Source organism: Dysidea avara, chromosome 9 (genome assembly GCF_963678975.1).
Source record: "Dysidea avara chromosome 9, odDysAvar1.4, whole genome shotgun sequence".
In the NCBI taxonomy this organism is placed as follows: Eukaryota; Metazoa; Porifera; class Demospongiae; order Dictyoceratida; family Dysideidae; genus Dysidea; species Dysidea avara.
In genome coordinates, this window is record NC_089280.1 from 21,393,762 (window position 1) to 21,418,213 (window position 24,452).

Sequence of the window (24,452 nt, forward strand, 5' to 3'; positions counted from 1 at the left end):
ACAGGGCGGCTTTAAGCGCCTCGGCTTAAACTCGAGGTACAACCGTTCCAGGATGTCTTTCTAATTGATAAACGCCGTGTGACGAAATCGGCCTAGAAGAAAGCGATACAGCAAGAATGTCTGCTCTCCACATCTGTTGGATAATATTCTGTTTGTTGGCGACTATCTACAACATACTAGTGTTGTTTAGAAATTATCTTCCTGCTGCATTGTACGACACGTTCGGATGGGGAAAGACTACAAGGGGAGCAACATCAGGCCTTACCGTGAAGTTATCACTACGAGTGCCAAAACGGTAGGTAGGAACGCATACGTATCTTTTCATGCTATCTGGCTCCGTTATTTGCAGATGGTTCACTCACTTCTATGCTTGGGGTGTCATCTGGGATTGCAGTATACTGGCCTACATCACTTGTGTGTACCTGGGACATGTACCATATGTATTGTGGTGGGTTCAAACTGCTCTCACATACATCACTGGACATGATACTGAAGTTGTGATAGCTGAACAACAGTGGAGGTTTGGGACGTGTCAGTTTGAAGTCGTGCTGGCTTTAGTACTGCAAACGCTGCAAGTGACAAGAAGGTTTTTAGAGTGTGTTTGCATCAGTGTGTTCAGTAGTAGCAGCAAGATGCACATACTACATCATCTTGTGGGAGTTTTCTTTTATACATGGAACGGACCAACAATACTCAGCCAATTTATAATGTGTAGGTTGTGATAGTTAAGTTGCTATATATCTATAGTCACATTTTTGTTACAGAATTATTGCTCTATAGGTAGTGATGAAGCTGACTCAAAGCTACAACTACATTGGTACCATTTTACTGGGATACTACTGTTCATCTTTGCCAGTTATCATCAGTACAAATGTCATTCTGTATTAGCTAATATTAGAACAGGTCGTGATAGTAGCACTTATGGTCTTCCTAAAGGTGACTGGTTTGAATTGGTGACCAGTCCTCACTATTTTGCAGAGATACTGATTTATACTGGAATTGCTATGGTCCAGGGATTCAAAAATGTGTGGACTATTGTTCCAGTGATAACCACCACCCTGCTACTACTGCTTGGTGCAAAGTTGACACACGAATGGTACACAGAGAAATACAGAGAAGAATGCTCAAAGAGACGTGTATTGATTCCTTATATTTATTGATTTGAAATGTAACCTGAGATGTTATCTTTGTGTGAAGATATGTGTTTTCAAATACGATCACTTTAAACATTGATAGCGCAATCAATGGATGGATTTATTCTTGATGAACAAGTAAACCTATGGCAGTAACCTTTAGATCTAGAGCATGTGAGTTTACATGCCTAAATACCAAGTTTCAGCTGTATATAGTGAGGTAAGGTAATACTGTTCCGGCAATTGCTGCTAAAGTATAACACAGAAAGTCCTCCATCATTTCCCACCAAGACTATGCTATGTAATATAATACACCTGCTATAACATTGATTAGTCCTATACTAGACTGCATAATGTATATACAGTGATGCAAAATACATGTTAGTTGTGAAGTCAACATAGTAACTAATTTTGATAAGCAAATACTTATTGTACATTGATGCATGCAGGAAAAATTTCATGCACTTTATAGCAGAGAAATAACGTGGACCTAGATTTTTTTAACACAAAGAGACCTTTTTAATTTTAAAAGGATAAAATTTGTAGGTTATGAGATAGCCTAAGGGAGAAATTTTTCAAGGTTTTTGGGGGTTAGCAGCAAAAATTACCACCATATACTCTATTGTTTGCAAATCCACAAAATATCACTATGACATTTTATGTTGTTAGTTCCCATGCATGCATAATCTATGTGAGGGGGCGACAGTTGACATGCAGTGTAGTCCCTTCTGGGTTATCACAACATAATCAATGTGTGATTTAAAAATGTCATATCTCATCACCTATAGATATGCATGTGAAAATCACACCTACAAATTTAGATATGACATTGTGGTTCTCCCATGCATCATCTACTGAAGGGGTAACTGTTGCCCCCTCAAATAGATAATGTATGAGAAAACTATGAACTTAAAAAAAAAAGTCATATATGATAATCGCAAATATGTATGGTAGCTAACTGCATGCTGGCAGAGTGGCTGTAAAGTTGAGTAAACATCCAAAATTTAATATTAATTTTAATAAACTTCCTTGCATCTTTAATTCAACTGTACATGTATACTGAAAGCTTTTGTTTTGTCAGCTAAATTGTGATAATACAAGGAAAACATTGAAAGCAATAGAAGCTATACATGCAGTTCAGGTGCAATTGCATCTAAAGCAGCATGGGTAATGAAAAGATGGGAAGAGCTAATCTCTTATACATACGTAGGAATTAACAAGCCATACAAGGACTCAAAATTATATTTGGTGCATGCTAAAAATTGATCATACCGTAGAACAGTAGCTACCCTAATAGAACATCCACCATTAAAACTCTAAGCTATAAGGAACAAACACCACTGTGTGAGCTGAAATTGAACCTTTTCTTCTCACCTGTACATGTACACTGTTATCTCAAACACTCCAGCATACCAACTGCTTATACCTTTTATGCACTGTGAATTGTAAGACATCAATTTTATTGAAAGGCAAATGACTTAAATGGTAATTCTGCAAACTTAAATTGGTGCTTGGGTTGAAATGCTTAATTCCTTTTATAACTAAGGCATTAATTCTATAGTGAAATTTTAAGCATCTATAAAGTGAACAGGGTCTGCATGCAGGGGGCTGTGCCAAGCTCCACATATTTTAACAAAACTAAACATGACCAGTATATGTATACATTCCTTCTACTGGTCAGTATGTTGCATTTGAAATGTAGCTATGTTATATTATCATACTGTAAATGATAAAAGTATACTACCACCTTAAAAATTCCAACTTCCCAAAGGAGATGCTTTACAATAACCACAGTGTAAATGAATTACCAACCATAAGTAATTTCCCTTCACTGGTGAAATAAATATTATTGAAAGCTCTTTAAAAGCAGTTGCAACATTTAAGTAGTCACTGCACTGGTTGAGGTTTCATTTTTAATGTAGCATCAGTTTAGACTAAATACTTTATTGGAGGTTGCACTCCAAGTAGACTCCTTGAATTTCAACTTTGAACTCAAACCATACATACTGCAGCATTATAATGCTGTGCCCTTTACTTGACAATTATTTTATATAGTGCTGCTAGAGAATATTGACTTGACCTAGTTAAAGTAGCTCTGAATGTTCATTCTCAGAAAGCTAAACTTGATATTAAGGCTTTACATCACCAGTGCTGAAGGTCATGCCTAGTTAAAAATATTATACTAAGTAATTATGTTTGAAAAGGTGTGTGTAGGAAGGAGAAGAATTCATTGCTGGATTTAATTGGGCAGCCTTGATCCTGTAGCCATCCGATTTATGGTCAAATTAATGCTCACAGAAGTCTGCCAGGTGCATGGTCAGGATATCTTAAATTTGAAATTTTTTCTTGTGGGGGAATGCTCCTATATAGGGCATGCTCTGTATGATGTGTTTCTAGAGTTGGGGGTAACTAGTTACTTTTGTAATTAAGTTACGTAACGGATTACTTTTAAAGTAACTAGTAATATACTAGTTACTTGCTTTGTAACTAGTAACTTGTAACTAGGAGTAATTGTCTGAAAAGTAACTAAGTTACAATGGTAACTGATTACAATAGTTACGTTGTAATTATGCTTTAAAAGCAAGAGCACTTCAATTTTTGTGCCATATATGCTACAGCCACATTAAGTAGACAGATTCTGTGTACTGTTCTCTATGATTCAGCTTGAGTAACAGACATATAGCCCGGCAATAATTAAAACTGACCTGAAATAGCAACAGAATTGTTATTTTAAGTGCACATATGTATTGCATCCCATAATGATGCATATCTGAGCAAAATTCATGTTACAACAGCAAAAAACAAGTCATAATTTACCTGACTACGAAAGTAACTATAGTAACTAGAGTACTTAGTTACCTTTTGAAAAGTAACTGTAACTAAGTTACATGAAATAAAAGTAACTAGTTACTTTTCTGAAGTAACTACCCCAACTCTGTCAGTGTTTCACACACTTTACTCTTAAACTATAACCACTTATTTATTTATTATCAATTTTTATGTCAACAGACAATTACAAAGGCAGCTTGTACAGGGTGCTCCCCACAGTCATAACATATACATAAATAAACTAACATGATGAACAACAAATACAAAAACAAAGAACATAGGCATACACACACTAAATAATCAGAATTTGAAAACAAAAGAAAACTTTTAGTTTTTGCTTGAAGTACTTGCATGGCGGAAGCTGACAACACATCAAAAGGAATTAAGTTCCAGATAAACACACAATTAACAAAAAATGAATAATGAAAAGCATTAATGGAGGAGAGTACTGATTAAATGAATTGTCATGAGAATGGAAGATTATTCATCTGAAAATAATTTGAAAACTTGATAAGAGTAAACTGATTTATAGCAGGGGCGGTTTTAGGGGGGTTTCTGGGGTTTCCAGAAACCCTCTCTGAAATAGCGCTCCCCTACAATTCGTCTGGGTGATAAAATGTAGAAAGAGTTATACATACCGCATTATATTATGGGCTTTTCTATTGACAAAACTTCATACTTTTGCCTTTGAAATCATCTTCACCGCATTCAAAACCACGTAGTGACCTCTTTTTTTGGTCTTCAATTTGCAGCTAGGCTGAAGTTGCAATTCCAGAGAACCCGAAACCCCCTCTGAAATTTCTAGCCTGTATAAGATAGCATAGTTATAGCATCACAACACATGTATAATTACGTCTAAGCTCCAAAGAAGGCCTGACTTTAAAGTAAGTGGGTCTAACATCTGGTAATAGAACAGGCTAATAGGAGTTTAACTAGAAGTATCTTTAAAAAAAACATTACAGATAGAAGATTGGAAATTGATGGCGTCACATTATGATTTTAAAGGCATATGCTCTTATAGTTCAGGCCGCTTTTGATGCATAAATTCAAAGTCTCGTCTCACATCCTTCTGCTTCGCTGTCACGTTATGGAGTGCATGCAAGGATTACTTCAATCATAGATAAAGTGAATTGTGTTTAAGATACAAAGGAATTCTATGTAAGTTAGATCTGCAGCCCGGTAGAATACATGTAGCTACAATGTAGTATAATGATTAGAATACCCTATACATGTACTTCTACAGTACTTTAGAAAATGGTATGCAGAAAACCCTTTGATCTTTGGGAGATAATGAGGTCTTTAAAATCCAATATAGACCTCTAGAGAGCTCTAGAGAGGTTCTCTAAAAGGAGGCAGAGCAGATCAGTGAGCTTTCTTTTATATACAACAATGTGAAAAGTGATTGTGGGTTAACATTTTGTGCAAGCTATGATGACATGATGATGTTTACTAAACCCACAATCGATCCATCCATCTACTAGTATAAATACACCCACATCATTTTCTAAGTCAGTTAGAGACCACCCACTCAGATCTTCATTACTTTAAAAACCTTGGGTTTTTAAAATCATGAAGATCCTTGCGGTAGGTCTCTAACTATTACATATTGTACAGTACATGCTATATATACTGAGTTAAAAATAGTATAATAGTGTAAAGACCTAGCTGCTCCTTAAGGTAATTAACATTCTGAGATTGAATTTGATGGCAATTATGACTGAAATTTGCTGAGTTCAACATTGGAAGTATGAATGCTAATATAGTAACTATATATACTGAGCTAGAAAGAATAGAGTTAGCCTGTTAGATTTCCAAAAGGAAATTTTGAAATATCAACCTTCTTATAGTGCTGGGCGATATAGATTTTTCTTATTATTATTGTGGTTAAATAAAGTGCTTGGCAAAGGCAGAGCCTGTATACCAGAAGGCCTTATAAAGGCCTGTGGGACACATGGTCCCACTAAAGATGTTTATAATAACTTCACTAAGTATGTTTGAAAAGTAGGAGAAAGAAGAAAAAATCCATGACTGGACCTGGGCAACCTCGAACCTGCAGCCATCCGATTAACACTAAAACGCTTACAGGGATCTGCCAGGCGGTCAGGATATTTTCTTCTTACTATTTTCATGTATTATGTCATATTTCATGGCAAAATTTATTCACACTATGAACACATATATCACGATATGCACTATACCCATAACAGTTGCATAGATTACTAGTTTTACTTAAGTCTTAAGGTTGAATCTGCAATACCTTTGTCATCTTTATCTATTACAAGTGTAATTGCATTGGCTTTTTGAACTACTGTTCTTAGTATTGACCATTGTAAACATATCTTTGTATTACCTAGCACCTTTCAAGTGGATGTACATGTTACCAGAATATCTAATGGTATAACTACACTCTCAATGAGGGTGCAGTGCAAGGCTTGGCAAAACTAGAGACATTATTTTACAAGCTTACATAGTACTGGGTAGGTCATGTGAGTTCTATAGCGATAATAATTTCTAGCTATCATATCATAACATAAATAAATATATTACAATACAAAATGTTATATTCTAGCACTATTTCTGATATTGAATTGAGTGAGTTGACTAAAAATTAATATGTAAATGTTTGTGAAAATTCAATGCTGGAAGCATGAATGCTACTGAATTGGTAGTAGCTAGCTATAAAGTCTATAAAGGAATTTTGAAAAATTAACCTTTTGATTTTGGCGCTAATTTTGACTGAAATTAAGTTGAAAATTTTTATTTAATATTCAAATATTACCAAGCTACAAAACAGAATTAGCATAAGGTCCCCTGCTTAAGAATCACAAAATATTTAAATATATAGATAATCCTGAAATGTGGTGTGCAGCTGCATGATTTTTCATCTCCAGAGAATTTCTATAGTTGCTAGGGTGCGGGAGTCAGTAACTCAATCATTTAGAACAGTGTTTTAGTTGTTTAAAATGACAAACATGCGGTGTTTTATATTATGCTGTTTTATTAGAGTTATAACTTTCTATTAGAGTATCTCGACTTCTAAACGTAGAAGGTGCTCTAACCCACCTAGTTTCCCTTGTGCTATGCCTATTTGGGTAACAATTTGCTCTAGTAGAGACATGCATATTTATTATATTACAAACTGCATCAAAAATGTTTGAATTATGTCTAAGGTACCAGCTATGTTCAATTAGCACCACTATGAAAATTTCTGCAGGGGGACTTGACCAAGATTAGCTAAATAGAGCTTTTTCTTGGCTATATATAGCCTATGAGAATGTATCCAAGTATGTATGATGGTTACTGACATGTTCCTGTTATCAGTTACATACCGTAATTTGCTTTTTTCGTTATAAAATAATTTTCGTATGCAAGATTTGTACGAAAATTTCTTGCACAAAACTTTTTATACAAGATCGAACTACTCTAATAGAGCAGTCATTTATGTAATCGTACGAAAATATTTTTACACGAAAATTTTTATCACGAAAATTTTTTGTACGAAAATAGAGCGAATTACGGTACGTATAATTTATTATGCAGGTGCACCATTTGCCTGGTAGCAGATCAATGAGTTGCTGACTGTTACATGCTTTTCTGCATGAAGTTTTGTAATTAACTAGACATGGTTCTGCTGGCTAAGGCTATACTTGAAGGTACTAGCTAATATGGTGGACAGCTGAATAAGAATTGACATCATCTCACATGTTGTTATGAGAATTCAGTGTCAAAGATCCTTGTGGAATATACACCTGAGTATCAACTGGTAAAAAAGTTATGCGTATTTACTGAGCAAGGTTAGGAACTGGATCATTGCCATATTTACCTTGTATCCCGAGAGAATGTAGTTTGAGTAATGATTTGCTATGGGAGATGGTATCAAAAGCCTTTTGGATATCAAGATGAATACCCTTTGTGTGGGAGTTTGATGAATAAATGCATGTTGTCTAGATAGACTAAAAGTTGTTGTAAGGGAGATCTACCTTTTACAGCTCCGAATTGAGATAACAACACTTGTGACAAAGCAATACTTTTATTGAAAATAATTCTTTCCAACTAAGACCTTGCCTATGTTGTTGAGGAAGGAGATGGGTCTATAGTTCTGATGTTTTATCTCCTGATCAGTTTGTAGACAGGTACCAAAACATAATATGTATTTTCCATTCAGAGGCTTGCACAGTAAAGCAGCACACGGCTTTAACATTAATAGATCTTTTCTGGTGGCTTTGTGATGTTATTTCTGTACTGCAAAGGTATAATTGGATAATGGTCTGTTGATAGTGACTGTAGGTCGAGGGATGTGAATGAATTTTCTTGGTTAGAAATGTTACCACAATGAGTATATAGGTTAATCGACCAACTGAGATAAGGTCAAAAAAAAGAAAAAAACTGACAATTTTCTTGCTCTTTTGGATGAGCCTGTGACTGTAGACCAGTCAATGTCTGATGAGTTACAATCACCTAGTACATGGTGACCACAAAACACATCCAAAGTCCATACCATCTTCTGGATGCAGGCAAGGTGCATATAGGATCCGAGAACCACTCTGGTGTTGTATTTCGTATTCAAGTGTGTTCCTGACAATCTTTAGTAGCAATTGTCTCATGGCTAACCTTCGGGACACATCTGCAGTAACCGTAGCATGGCTAGAGATTGTAAGCAAAGTGATAAAAATAAAAACTGTATCTGTACCATTTTGGATGATGTTTTCTTTGATTGTTCTATATTAGAGTGTTTTGATATACATATTTTCATAAATTCTCATTTTGTTTACCAGCTTTTGATTTCAATTCATGGTAGTCACTACCAATAGTCCTGTAGAACCATCTGCGACCAGGATCAAAATCAAATCAAATGATCAAGAGATAATTATCACTAAATCGACATCAAAATTTGTAAATTTTTGCGATGTCATGAATGCACAATTTTGTAGGTGTGCAAGATCATGATGCAAGAATAGTTGTTGAGCTAAATATCAAACAATCAAGGCTGTTTTATGATAAAATCAAGCGATCAAGTTATATTTTCATCAATCAAATAACCTTGCCGATCCTGGTCACAGATGGTACTATAGAACTATTGGTACAGTGTGCGAAATAACTTTTCCGACATGTGCTGACGTACTGTGAGGACATTGTGAAAGTCGAGACAAGTAGGCTGGCACAGCATAGTAAACTGTTAACCTCAGAGTATATCTCGGACATGTCTTTGTGATCACCCCAGACCAAAAGCAAATAACTTAATTACATGTCAATACCATCATGTCTGGCCTCCCTCCTAGCCCAATATAAACTCTGCTATATACACTTTGAAACGACACTATTTCCGGACAAATTCAATTATGGCCTGACAACTGGTGTAATTGACTGGGAATTGTCCAGTGTCCAGACGTTCAGTATTTCACACACTGTTGGTAGTATATTATTATTATATTTTATTACAGTGCAAGACCTCAAAATAGAGTAAAAAAGCACACTGTAGTTATGAATAATATAGTAAAGATTTTAAAAATGTTCTATACTTGATGCATTAATTACAGCCCCCAGAAGATTGTTCCATTGTCGAATTGTTGAAAGGAAAAAGGAGCAGTGGTAGGAGTTGATTCTGGTAAAATCTCAGTTATACCTTCTCATTACAAGTTTGGATGGACATAAGGTTATGATAAAAAGGAAAAAGAATGTATTACACACATTATGGGAATGCAAATTTAAGGCAACATAGTGCAGCAGTGAAAAGACTGCTGCTGTTAGGTAACATCAAAAGTTATCAACCATCTATTACTACATGATTTAGCATCAGAAAATCAGGAAAATATTGGTGTTATCACCTGGTGATTTCAGCATTTTATAATATTGCATTTTCTAATACATTTGTATTAAAATGCAATAGTTATTATAATGCAATTTCGTAATTTTCTGATGCTTGGTTGATAACCTTTGATGTTACGTAACAGCAGCGGTCTTTCACTGCTGCACTATGTTGCTTTAAATTGTGTACTGTCAGGTGGAAGGTAGTCACTGGTGCTTAGTTTGAAGTGCGTAGTTACTTCATTCGGATTAGCAATTTTCAGCTCCATAGCAATTTGCTGATGGCTGTGCCATCAGCTCAAAGTATAAACCACTTCAAAGTCGGCATAACAATACCATAATTGAAACCATGACTCCACCTTAGGTATTGTTGCATCATTATGGCACCCCCACTTTAGTTGCTTACCTTTTATAAGTTGTTAACTTGATGTTTTTACTTACTTGAAATAGCCACTTGCCTATATGATATACACTATTGTGTTGAGAAGTGTGCAGTAAGTGAAACATATTTGCTCACCACAAAGCATACAAAAATCGTTGAGATCCAATAATACCTGAAGTTACTCTCATTACATGTACAAACTTGCAGCTAGAAGTGACTGCAGTTTCAAGACAGTCCAGATTGCTAGATGGTTTCCTAATTCAATTGTGCCGTTTTTCCCTTTAAAATGTATGGGGAGCCCCAGAGAAAAAAATGTACCTTAATTTTTCAGTTTTTAAGCAGTATATTTTCTGGCGGTTGAACATAATATAGTGAATTAGACAGAAAATAAGCTCCCACGTAATTAGTGTCACATGACATGGTCACGCTGGGTATATAAGGGAGGTGTGGGGTGTGCATTTATTTCAGTCTATGTCACGTGTACTAGCAGGTTGGCTCCTGCCCACCTTCCCGAGAATTCCTTAACTACCACTCAGATGACCTGATGACCTGACCAGAGAAAGATACACTACTGATCTGAACTATTACAATTATGCATACACTGCAGAGTGGAGCATTTAGATTTTTCCTGGTGGCAAAAAAAAAATTAAATGCTGCCAGGTTTTTCCCTAGGGTTGCTTTGTGGCGAGGCAGCTCTAAATTTTTTAGTTGTTTCATTATGATTTCAGCTAGCCCCCACTCTGCTCACGCATTTGTTTTTCTTATGCACCATGGTTGTGATAAGTGCTGCTTAGTTGTTGTACATTTACTATGTATGTTGTCTACAGTTGTCATTATGAAGAGCCAACCCACAGTGGTGGCACAAACAGTTGTGTTGCATGGGTGCATGTGTGCATGTGTGTATGTGGATGGGATAGTTGTGGGAGCTGTGCATGCCAAAGTAGCTAATTCCAACCCAACAAACTATATATTTCTGAGATCAGCAATCAACACTCTATCTATCGAGCATATAAAAGTCCATTTTCCCAAAATTTAAATATCAGGCTGGAATGCCTAGTTGTATTATGAATAGGTGCATGCGTGTTGGGAGAAGAGAATGTTTTATCTATGTTGATATCCAGGGGCAGATCCAGGGGGGGGGGGGGGGGGGGGGGGGGCTTTGGGGGCTGAAGCCCCCCCCTTCATATTTAGGCTTTACTTGATCAATATGCTGAGTATTATAATGAAATTTTGTCTTAGTATAATTATATGATCACTAATAATACAAATACTCATAAAACCACCTTATAAACATCTTTCCAAGGTATTATCAGTGGATTTATGCTAAAGTTTATGCAACAAGGACCCGGATCAGCATTGGAGGTGTACAAGATCGAGATACTCTAATAGAGCAGTCAGCTAACTACTCTAATAGAACATTCACTGGAAACATGTAGTTGGTTCTGTTATGGAATTTTTCAAATCTGCCTGCACCTATACATACAATGAAGTACATTGGTCTGTTTAAAGGGCTTCATTCATCTACTTGTGTAGTTAATATGTATGGCAATACTTAATTCAGGTACACAATTTCCATTGAAATGCTCTCAGATTCAATCTTGTATCGTTCAAATTTCAAAATTTTCCACTTTCAACATTTTTATTCTAACATGCATGCACCTAGCTATTCAGTGTTGCATGTGTGCAATTGTGAGAGGGTACATCATGTACTTGGTTGTCTGTACCTACCCAAACTTTTCCATTAGCAAAATGCTTCAGAGAGCCATACCTATAATCTAAAGGCAGTATATAAAATATCTACAGGCAGAAAATATTATAAATTTTATGTGGAAATGTCTCCAAATTGCAGTATTTTAGCATCTATTTTTCAAAATTTTCCTGGGGGGGCATGCCCCCAGACCCCCCTAGTTCCAGCATGCTTCGCACGCTGGGAAGTGTGCTTTGCACACCTCTACCCAAGAGATTAGTACCTTGAGTTAGCCCCCCCCCCCCCCTTTATAAATCCTAGATCCGCCCCTGATATCTACTAAAATATATCATCTTTCTGTTAATTTTATAGCTTCCTTGCCATACCTATACTGTGCATTTTGTACGTTAGTGTAGCCTGGGTTGCATGTGTCTGAGGTGTATTGCAACTGTAGTAGCTAACTAGCTATGTGTGTTTTTGAACATGTTGATGATGGTTTTCTACACAGTTTTCCAGTTCACCCAGTGTTGCCGATGATTTGCTCCAAATGTTCAGTGAAAACGTAAATTTGCCTCATAAAAAGTTCATAAATCCATGGTCACCCTCCAAAAACCAAGCCCGCACATTATAAATAGGTCGCTCTATGGGTTAGTAGGGAACTGAAGAGCAAAAAAAGGTCACAGACTCACAGCCTAAGATTGCCAAAAGTTCGTAAAATGTTATTATTTGTGTGTGCTGTGCAGAAATCATTGTGATTATAATGCACAGGTGTGATTGTGATAATTATCTAAGAGGGTACAAAACTGATCGTATGTGGGGGAGTTTATGGATTATTTCAGGTCCACAAACAAGACAAAAACTTCATAAATCTATGAACCTTATTCACAGCATGGCAACACTGACTGTTCACCACACGTGAACAACTATCCTTACTGCGCATGCGCAATTGTTAAACATGGCGGAGATTTTCGTTAAGCCGGAGCCCAGCGAGGAGCTTCGCGAGGAGCCAAGTGTTTCGAGAGAAACCGAAATTCCTGCAAAGGCAAACCGACCGCTGGAGTTGTTCAGGAACGAATCGTACCGTAAGAAAGTTGTTCCATTATTAAAAGTTTAGCATTTGGTCTATACAGTATATAGTTAGGTAATAAGTAGTAGTATGGAGTATGTACGAGTTTACACTTCTGGGGTTGTCTCGCACCCAGACCGCTTTTTTCCCTTTTGTATTGGGTTTCCCCCACAAGGGAAAAAACGGTCTGGGTACGTACGAGACTAGTTTTGGGGGGTGTCTGGTGCGGCTGCCCCTTTGATTATACTTAATTCTTAATCTAATTGAAGGGACAGCTGTGCCATACTAGTCTAGCAGTGCCTGCCCATTCGCTTTTAGAGTGAGAAGGTAGACCTAAAGGGGAGGGTGCTGTCAGACTATTTTGGGGACGTGGTGGGGCCGATCACGTCTAGTCTACATCTTCATGAGTGAGGGTCTGGTGACTCTACCATGCAAGACTGAATACGACTCTGATGGTGTTGCACATATAGAGGGAACTACACAAATCATGCATGCCAAGGGTTAGTCTGGCAGTACCTGCCCCTTCGCGTAGTAAGGATCTGGTCACTCGAGCATTATAGAGTTGTAACAATGGAATGTAATTAAACAATGGTGTCATAATATTGGCAGCAAGAATGGCATGTCCAACTGCCACACAAAGTAAGTCGTTCACAAGATAGATTAATGAACAACTTTTAAGGTGGCGGTAACCGCAAAATTATTAATCGATACATGGATTTATAAAACTCATAAAACACAGAATAAAGAGTGTGCGAAGTTATATGCTGTATCATGTTTTGGCACAACCATTACACTGTTGCCATAAGAAATTTCACACTGCTAAAACACGTGGAAATGCGGATACAGAGCAATTCAGGAACCCCTTTTATAATCATCTTCACGTCAATTTACTCGCAGCCTTATACCAAGACGGATCAAACGATGGGTTATTCAGATTTTCCCAGGCAATGTCTAGGGCGTAATGAGTTTACCATAGTAATAGCGTAAGCAGACATCATCCTATTTATATAGTTTCCTTGTGCCAAGCGTCCACAACTATGAAAAGTGGACGGTAGTGCCAGGATTACGTACACGGAAAATTTTTTTCGGGTATTGCGCCCTTCGCCCACCTTTGTTGCACAACTGCATCTTGTTATACAAGGATTTAAAGCTAGTATACTAGAACAATTTGACATAGAAAAGCCGTCTTCACCATTTAGGATACCATACTAAAACCACAAATTACCCTTGCCGCCAAAATTTCGCGCAAAGGATACGAATCCTTTTAAACTAAGTTTCTATACTACTCTACTTACTTTTGTGAATGTCTTCTTTACTACTACATATTAAACAACGATGAATTTCTTCTTACAACAAAGCCACGCGCTTTAACACGCAACGTAGCCATATTATTATTACGTAAGTGTAATCGTGTGATCTAATAAAGCAAATTCTTGTGGTAATATTATGGCTTCACTTCATAAGGCTTCCCATTAGATGGGTTTCTGGTATACCGCCACCTTAAGGGATTCTTTCCATATTAATTAGGCAGCTTTACAAGTACATCAATTCTAACTACAACTTTTTCTTCTTTTAAAGAGCATCCTATTGGTGGCTACAAGCAACCTCAATCATATAGCATCTTCACAAAACATGTGACAAACTCTTTCATGCATTATGTAACTTAGTATCTATGGTAACTCCAAAACAAACATCACAAATAATCAGCTATTATCAACAACAAATCTGAAAGTTTTGAAGACCCTTACTCTATGTGAAGGGGTGGGCGTTGCCAGATTGGCAAAGGGTCTGGCATATATTATGTCTGTCATTGTCAGGCATGCTTAATTTGCTTACTAAGAGTTTGCATATACAGTGTAGCTGGGTATTTATGTGGGATATTATTTTTGCGGGATGTAACTGGTGGCATCTGCTACTGGCGGGATCTACCACAGGGAGGAGTTGAAATACCTTGCAAGCTGGTTTTTTGGGGAGACTCCAAGTATGTGAGCAAAGCAAGAAAGCTTTGTCCGCTAGTGATGCTGCTCCCACCTTAGTCTATACAACTATCAGTAAGGAAACTAAAGCTTTAATCTATATGGACTCACAGTCTCACATCATGTTAAGCAGAAGGGTGGTGTGAATTATGGCTTGTTTGCATTTGCCAATGCCATAACCTTAGCACTATGGCTTGATCCAGCTGAAGTCACTTTCCAACAAAGTAATCTATGTGGACATCTAGTGAATTGCTTAGAAAATGGAAAGTTTACCATGTTTCCCATAGTGTAGACTGTGTAAATAGCTACAAACTATACTGAAGTTTCCATTATAGCAGTAATTTATAGATTTATTTAGGCTAGTAGCCTTATACACATGTAATTAACACAGTGCTAATTTAACCGTAGGTTAAAAAGGTTTAATTGAGGGGTTGTAACCATTCATGCACTCTGTGTGATTAGTGCTGCAAAAGCCTGGCAAAAGGTATCAGCTTATACCCAACTTTCTAGCATGGTGACCTCTGTCATGTCTGCAGTGGAATCCCTCCTTGCTCAAGTTCAGTGATTTTACAGGGTAATGAAATTCATGTGTTTATGATTCCACTTACCTACTCATGATTGAATACTTTGGGTAGACTTAACCTCCCAAGGGTTACATACCTGTCTCTGGTATTGTTCAAGGGAAGCTATACAAGTCTGGTTTGACCTTCTTTGCTAGGTCTATAAATAGTGCTGTAGTAGTGGATCAAAGTTCTGCAGTTTCACAGTGTTAACTTGTAGCAGCTTGTCGATTTTCCCCAACACCTACCTCCCTAAACTTCGTTTTCCTTTCATGGTGATTTAGGTGGCTCCTTTCCATTGGCTGGTTTCCTTTAACCAACTGATGTGACAATGGGTTGGTGCTGTGTTTTTTATAGTTTACCATGAATATCCACGGAATGCAGGCAGGACAGAAATCTGCTTGCATTGGAAATACATTCTACCCACCACTGCAGCAGGTACCAAGAATGCAGCGCACGTGTTCTATTTGATCACGTGATCCAAAATGGTTTCACTCTGCCTGCTGTGGGTATATAGTACTATCACAGCACCCCGACAACCCATTACTCCATCCCCCTTTATGTTGATGCTTATGGTTTACTCATTCCTCTCTCTACCAGTACAATCCCTTACAGTTTATCAATATTCATGCTATAATACAGTCTGAAACTTTTCATTATCAAGTTAGCTACTATTATTCATAGCACAGACTGTTAGACTGTTCATTATTGAATTACAATTAATATTTACAATTCTTTATTCATAGCACAAAAATGCAAGAAGATGCTCACAAATTATTGCACTTTGAAGTGAGGGATACTTTGTAAATGACATCTTCAGCTTTCTGGGATAGTAAATCCCATAGCTCCAGTATAGACCACATAAAAATAAAATGTATCTAGCAACACTGTTATGCCACTATAGTCTACAAGGTCAGTGTTGAAGATCTTCCAACATGTCGGAATCCATTCCTTATTGTATCAGGCCTACAAAAGTAATCATACATTGACTTGATCCATTCAGCTCCTATTGGCTTCATTATGTTCAAGCGAACGAGTGAACGTCTACAAGTTGCAAACCCTTGACTTCATCATCCTGGTCCAAATGCTCTAATATCTCCTTTGAGTAACCATTCTTGGAACTCTCATCTAAGAAAATTTTTGGCTGATCTGTTTACACTGACATCCAGTCGCTGTAGTTGATCTGTGCAATTGGGTGGAACACAAACAAAAAGGATATTGTTTTGCCAAAGCAAATTGCAACATGCTTGTGTTTACTTGCCCTTTAAACTCATCAAATATTGTAATTGGTCATCAGTTTTTAAGTTCCCTACATTTCTGTTTGACAAAAGGGATGATTTTTGAAAGTAATTGACCATAGTAGTTTCGTTGCACCAATGGTTGTCAGAATGAGTAATGTGCCAATCCTTAGGAAACTTGAAGTTGGGTGGCATTGGCCTGATATACAAGCTGCAGCGGTAGAAATTCGCCTGTAATCGTGCCTCCAAACACAGTAGCAGTTATCTGCCTCTTGTCATCAAGGCCTTTAATCTCAACACGTTTGGCTCCCTCCTTTTCCATTGTCAGTTGGACACAGGTACATAATTTAACCCTGTTTTGTCCCAGTTAAAGATCAAGTCTAATGGCATGTCTATAAATTCAACAACACTTTTTGTATCTCCTCCAAGAAATTTTCTCGTACGTAATCAAAGTTCTCTGGATTTATCTTGGCTGCAGTCGTTCCCTTACGCTTGATATAGCCCATCCTAATAAGTAAACTCTTTGCCCAACTCTTGTTAAGAATTTCCTTGTCACAGTGCAAGTTGTTCTTTAGGGTTGGTTTTCTTTATAATCCCCATCCCACCTGCTATTACAAGGGACTTATTAACCACACATCCTTTGCTTGAGAAGCCTTTACATATGCTTTCACCTGTGCATCCAGGTTATCACCAAGTTGTAACGGACACCCATGCTCAGGTGGCAAACTTTCCAGGACGACATCATCTTTGCTTGTTTCTCTGTTTCATATTGAGCTTCAAGTAGCTTTTCTTCAACGATTGTACAGTACTTCCATTTAGGGCTGCATCAAATTGGTTGGAGTACTTTCGAACAGCACCTGCATTGTCATTTTCTAATGCATATCGACCTATACTAGCCCTCAACATGTCACTGATCTGTTTATATGGCTTTCTATTCCCTTGTTTGGTGACTTCCATAGCTGCTGGAACTTCCTTGTTTGCCTCTCGAATTGCTTCAGGTGAAACAGTGGCTGAAAGTTCTCCATTGGAGTCAGGGAGCTTCTTGACAATAGGGCAACATAGATCTAACTCTAAAGACAATTTCCAACACCACCTGGTATACTTTGCTATTGCTACTGCGCACTTGTCTACTTGAATAATTTTCAATAGAATAAATTTTTGTGAGATGCTTATACATTGTGAAATCCACAAAAATTTCATTCCCATGTAAAAAAAAAAAGACAAACTGGCTACGGTAGAACAGCAGCAAACCATACAGTATAACAGAAGTGGCAATAAGCATAAAGGCATAAAGCAAAGGTTGTGTGCCTGCTAGTTTTTTGTGTTTGTTGCTCATGCCAGGTTTCTCCTAGCTCCAGATGCTTGTTAGCTAATCACTAGAATTGCATTCTCAATTAAGGGCTAAAACCCGTAAATGTAGTCCTTGGCAACAAAACACTGCTGAATGCAGAAATTCGAGTCATAGTGGTGACTTGTCATGTAGCCAATGCATGTGCTAAAGGAGCCAAAGATGATGTGACTTCTTTTACCAGTAATCTTGACTCTTGAACAGACTTCAAAATTACCATTGTTGTTTTAATCAGTGCTACATTAACTATTGTCCACTTCACTATTGTCAGTTCGTGTTCCCCCACCAAATACAGTGCTGTCAAGGAGGTGAACGTTTGTTCACTCTCAATGGTTTTGTACTAGAACTAACAAGCCTCATAACTCACTAGTTCTTGCCAGTAGTGATGGGCAATATTGATGTTTTGCTATGCGATTATTGTCGTGAATAAGTATCACGATTATCACCATTAACGAAAAACACTAAGCACATTATGAATTGTGACAAAATTAATGACTATTCTGTTGAAAATTCAGAAATATTTCTTGTGATTATCATGATTACTGCCGATTTCGATTATCATGATAATAGTCACACGATGTTGATTATTGTCAATTAAATAATCATGATTATCATGATAATAACTGTGAGCAAGAAAGAAAATGTTATTCCATATCTGTTGTCACTAAGGAGGTTAGATGACAGTTTGAGGTCAAATGACAGATGACAACACATCAGAGTAGGTAGGACATGATGTCACAATAATTGCATGACGTTTGCGTACTGTACATTTTTAGCATAGGGTATAGTTCTAGTAAACTGAAGTTTAGCGCTGGATGTATTGTCAGAAATAGTCATTCACTAGTGTAGAAATTGTTTCATGTGATGAGCTTCATTGAGCTCCAGCAATTTTACGATGAACTTTGCAATAGAGCATTATTTAGAATAAAATCTGATCTTATTTTCAGGTACCTGTGTTATTGTTCGCTGTATTCTTAGTCACTGTAATCGACTTCGGCATCTACAATGATGCAAGTAGCTAGTACATTAGTTTTTCATCATGCAATTATCATTGGAATTCAATTACATTATGCAATAATCGTATGCGTTATGACATCATGTCCTACCCCCCTGACAACACATAACTAAAGTTAGCTGATTTAACATAGTGTAGAGGGAGTACATTGGTGCCATGTATATAGCTAAACATTTCTTGTGGACAATTTGAAACTGCATGTAAGTGTTGATGAAATGCACTTGGATTATATGTTCACATTCACCTGAGCCCTTGGTACATGGGCCAGCTGCCAAAACATTTACTAGGGCCTGTGAAGCCCTTTAAATACTAACTTTGATGCTGGCAAGCAATTATTCAATTATCCATGCAAAGGAATTATTAGAATTTTATTAGTGTTAACATCATGAAATGGCTGCCACCTTTGATTTCACAACTTTTTTTCACCCAGGCTTTTGAAGGCCGCACCCTTTTATACAGCTTGGCTGTTTTTACACTTTTTGCATTTTAAATTCCCCAAAGCCAACCATAAACTGGTTTTGAGGCTTGAGTTATTATTAATGAACAAGTACTGCAAGTATATATACACAATAGCGCAAGCCTAAATTTCCAGTATAAAGCATTGAAAACAATGGGCGAAATATTAGCGTATTATTGAAAAAATTCCGTAAATTTTTTGAACGCCTCTTTCTTAGTGAAGGAAGGGACTAACAATAAAAACCTAAAACCACGTACCACCAACATTGCCATACACTTTTAATAGTGCCTTTCTATTGGGAAGGTACATCCAGTCCCCAGAAATGTAAATCTAGCAGTTGATCCAGAATATCTCTCTTCCATACTGCTTACATTTGGGGATCAAACATGGACATGAAAATTCACTATAAATATACAAATTCAACATTGAAACAGGGCATGCTATATATGCAAGCAGTCTGCAATCGGATGCTTTGATGGAGAATCAAAAATATAGTAACCCTGTACCCTGGAATGTAAGAAATGAAATTAAAAACCAAAAACCACCAGTCCAGTCCAGTGGTCCAGTCCACTGTTTGTACCTTGCCCTTTCTATTGTTGTGAGTGCTATCGAATTATTTTGCTGTTACCTGATATTGTGTTGTAATTTCTGTATACTGGAAGCATTCTCTGGAGATAAATCATGAGCTATACACCTGAGCAAGAGTTGTATTGGTATTGCTAAATGACTGGTCCAATGTTTAACATTTAGGTTATAATATTGTCTTGGTCACATGTTCTCTCTCTTTAATATCTCATAATTCTATAAGTAAAGAATTATCGTAGGTAGGGCTGGGACAAATATTGAAGTTTACCGTTGGACATTCGTTAATAATGAAAATGTTTGAACATTCGAAGCTACAGTGTTAGCTTTAAAGTTACAGGTTTTCTTGCGTTTATGTAAAAGTGGGCGTGGCACGCGGATATCGATCACGAAGAGACAAACATTGATTGTGCAAGATGAATAAGCAGCTGCAATAAAGATAGTGATGTTTATTTGTAACTCTTCCGTAGGCTATGAGTGCATTATGAAGCTTTGAAGAAGAATTTTATAATTTGAAGTTTACTTAACCTTCGAACCCATGAAACATTCGAAGCTTCGTCCCAGCCCTGCTACTAAATAATTAGTAAAACTGGATGTGTGCTATGTTAGGCCACGTATTAGCTTTTTCATCCTCACCCACTCGCCATTTCCCTTACCACGTAATTTTTTACTACTGATAGCTCATTGTAATCACTAAGCAACTATGTAAGTTAGTATCTAGCTGAAACAATCTGTAAAGGTTGCATTTTTGGTCAACTGAGCTGCCTACCTGCATTGGTACTAGATGAGAAACTGATAATTATTAATTAAGTTTATTTGTATAGAAATGTTACAGAAAATACTCAAATAAGCAATAGCTACCATAAAGAAATCTTGATCTCAATGTTCATCAATAATTTATATTGTTCTCCACTTTGTAATTACACAAATTGATAACAAGTATATACAAATACCTTATGTGTGCAGCTGAATACCGTATAGAGGGAAACTTTGGCAGGGGATAACTTTGGTGATTCATTACAAATTCGCCAAAGTTTTAATCCGTCAGTTACTCGTAGCAGCTGAGATTGGCATCTTCATATCTAAAAACAAATCGGATTTGCCAAATTTTATTTCACCAAATGCAATTTAGCTGGCTATTCACCAAAGTTTACTGTTGCCAATGATTCCCTCTATAAGGTATACTATAGTTACGGTATATTGATAAATAGTAACATGTCAACAGTGTTATTCTGTACCGAAATATTTTTATACATTTTATACGTGTAGGAAAGGAGAGGCCAAAGATGAGTGACCTTGAAAATCATGTTGTACCAAGGTGGGCATCAATGTGGAGGAAGCTGGGTACACAACTTAAAGTTGCTCTACATTTAATGGACAACATGGAACATGATTATCCAAATGACTGTGAGAGATGCTGTAGTAAAATGTTAGTCGAGTGGCTGAACTGTAACCGTGCTCCTTGTTGGGAAGATTTAATTGCTGCAGTAGATAGCTTAGCATCTTATGGTAAGTGAATCAGATTGTATGGTAAAGTAACCACAAAGCATGCATCCTTATTTTTGCAACCGTACATCTTTACATATGTTGTGCGATAGTAAAAATTTTGGTATCTTGATGATGCTACTCATTATCTCGATTATCACGATACTTGCATAAACTTCTAATACCAATATATTACTCTTCGTAAATTTACTCTATGCCAGCACTAATTATGGCAAGTACAAGTTTAAGGAAAAATTAAGAAATTTAATTAAGAAATTTTAAGCTTGATTAGCAATCATAGAAAAAAGTAGGGAAATAAGGGAGGTCATCTAAAGCTGCAGATATACTAGTGGACATTTAGTCCCTAATGTCCACTAGTAAGAGATTAATAATGTTCACTAGTATATCTGCAGGTGTAGACAACCTCCCTTGTTTCCCTACATTTTTCTGTGATCCCTAAATCAACTTAAAATTTTTAATTTTTCCCTAATTTACTTTTTAATGTAACATTATTACATTATTATGACTAGTGAACCCGCGTATACCGCATCAAAACAAAGGATGGCACCAGAGGCAACGTTTTTGACTGAACTCATATCCTACTGACTTGAAAGTGAGGTGGCTGTTATGCTTTTCTTTCAGCTATGTTCAGCTTGTTACATAGTGCTACAAACAAAGAACAGTAGGAGAGGCACCTCTGTAATCAATCCAGTCACCACGAAAAATACGGACGATTCGCACACCCCAACTATCAATTACTGATTCAAAATGAATGGGTCCAGGCACTAAATGGATTTTTCTTCCTACATTGTATGGACAAGATTTAGTGCCAATAAGCACTAAATCTTGCTACAGTGGAATGGTTCCTAGTTAATAGGTGTAGAAGGTAGCTCCACTGAAGTATAGGTTGTGCCTTCCTGCGTTATCAGCCTTGCTGGGATCACAATAATTTTCTTGTTGCAAGGCCACTTCAACTTGGTTAGTTGTTTCACGGGCAAAAATCTCAAGAGTATAGGGTCGGTAGGTCTACATATAAATAAGCATATTAACCAGGACAAAAGGAGTGCAAAAGTAATGAGGGGGGGAGTTGTGGTGGTGGTCTCGATGAAGCAGGAAGCTCGTTTGCAGCCATGCTGTGTTTTTAGCGAGGTTTTGAGACCATATTTGCAGGTAAACAGCATTGGGAGAATACGAAGCCTGCGTACAGAGTTTATAGAGGTAGTTTAGCTTTTTTTTTTACTTATGAAAATTTATTTTAATTTTTCAGTGTGAAAAAAATTGGTTGGTAAGGCCCGTGAAACAACTAATCAAGTTGGCATGCCCTTAATTGGGACTAAACTTCCTACAACAACACATTTATGTAATAAACCAGCCTTGCACACACAGGGAAAGGAATACCAATGAAAGGGAAAGGAATACCAATGAAAGGGAAAGATAGACCATCCCAATCCCAGTGTTCATCAACAATTGTGACTGTCTCTGGTCTTATTGTCTGTTTACAAGTATTGAGAAATGCCGATTTTAGAGTGTTATAACTTGCCAATGGTGGTAGCTATGTGTACTAAATTTTCACACATTTTACAATAATTTATTACCTTCCAAATCATCTACTGAAGAAGTAGTCAACAGCTAAGTTCCCGCCATATTAGATAGTTTTAAAACGAAGTTGACTGTGTCAGGCGAGCTCTAATAGGGGTGATAGATGGGGGCCTGGAAGGCAGGCAAGAGGCTGTTTAAAATTAAAGAGGAACATGTAGTGATGGATTAGGCGAAGTTATGGGCCATTCAGGGCTCAAAACTGGCTAAAATGAAAGGAAATTTACAGTACAGGTCTTGATCTAATACCATGGAGCTGTACAGCCACACACAGCCATCTCCTAGTTGGCCAGGGCTCTATCAAGGCCCCACATCGTTCGTACAGCTCACCACTGAGCTTGAAAAAAGCAGCCATCAAAAGCAGACCACTTTACTCTGGTTGATTATGACAGTGAAATTTGATAGTGCATTCATAAAGCTTTGTGTTTCTGTGAAAAAAAATCAAAACTTCCTGTCAAGGGTGATTAGACAAGTTTTCACAGACCCAGTCACAATTGAGGCCCTGGTAAACAGTAATGCTGGTTATTCAGTCTCACTTAATTGGGCACAACCACAGCATTAGCAACTGTGATCAACACCTTGCCTCAGCTAGGTACAGTAGGTATTCCGGTTATCCAGTATTCCGGTTATCCAGTATTCCGGTTATCCAGTATTCCGGTTATCCAGTATTCCGGTTATGCAGTATTCCGGTTATCCAGTATTCCGGTTATCCAGTATTCCGGTTATCCAGAACAAATGCAGTAGCTATAACTTCTATTTCACTTAGTGGTGGCAGATGCACAATCTGTTGTACAAATAAGAATTATTAACCCAACATTGGAAAATGTTGCACTGCACAAGGGCATGAGAGTGGCAAGGCTAGGACTAGTCCAGGACCCTGATTGTGTTGCTGGAATGAGAGAAACAGATGAAGATGATAAACCAACCACCTCGGTATCTACTGAGATACAAGAGCTACTGTGGACCCTGTGGAAATAAGCAGACAAACACTTGACAACAGGCAACAGGAGCAGCTGCACAGACTTTTGTTTGAATTCTCAGATGTGTTCTCTCTCACATGGAAGAACTAACAGGTTGCAGCATACCATTCCAACAACCACAGAATACCACATACGTCAGCAAGCAAGAAAAATACCACCATTTTGGCATGAAGAGGAAGAGCGGGATGTGATACAACCATCCACTAGCCCATGGGCATCACCAATAGTTTTAGTCCTGAAGAAGGATGACTCAATCAGATTTTGTGTGGACTACAGAAAGCTGAATACCATTACCAGGAAGGATGCCTACCCA

The 24,452-nt window shown here is 37.4% G+C and overlaps 2 protein-coding genes across 2 annotated transcripts in view; both read left to right on the forward strand.

Moving 5' to 3' along the window:
- Nucleotides 1-10: 10 nt before the first annotated feature.
- LOC136267782 (polyprenol reductase-like) lies at nucleotides 11-1,336 on the forward strand. The gene is made up of 3 exons (XM_066062957.1): nucleotides 11-295; nucleotides 350-711; nucleotides 781-1,336. Exons 1-3 carry the CDS (start codon nucleotides 117-119, stop codon nucleotides 1,158-1,160), a joined length of 921 nt encoding a protein of 306 aa, XP_065919029.1. The 5' UTR covers nucleotides 11-116; the 3' UTR covers nucleotides 1,161-1,336.
- Nucleotides 1,337-12,664: 11,328 nt separating this feature from the next.
- LOC136266396 (NACHT, LRR and PYD domains-containing protein 5-like) overlaps nucleotides 12,665-24,452 on the forward strand; it is a 33,450-nt gene continuing 21,662 nt past the window's right edge. Inside the window, exons 1-2 of the mRNA XM_066061411.1 lie at nucleotides 12,665-12,918; nucleotides 21,348-21,587. Coding sequence (XP_065917483.1) covers nucleotides 12,792-12,918; nucleotides 21,348-21,587 — 367 coding nt within the window. The 5' untranslated portion in view covers nucleotides 12,665-12,791. The remainder of the gene's footprint in view (nucleotides 12,919-21,347; nucleotides 21,588-24,452) is intronic.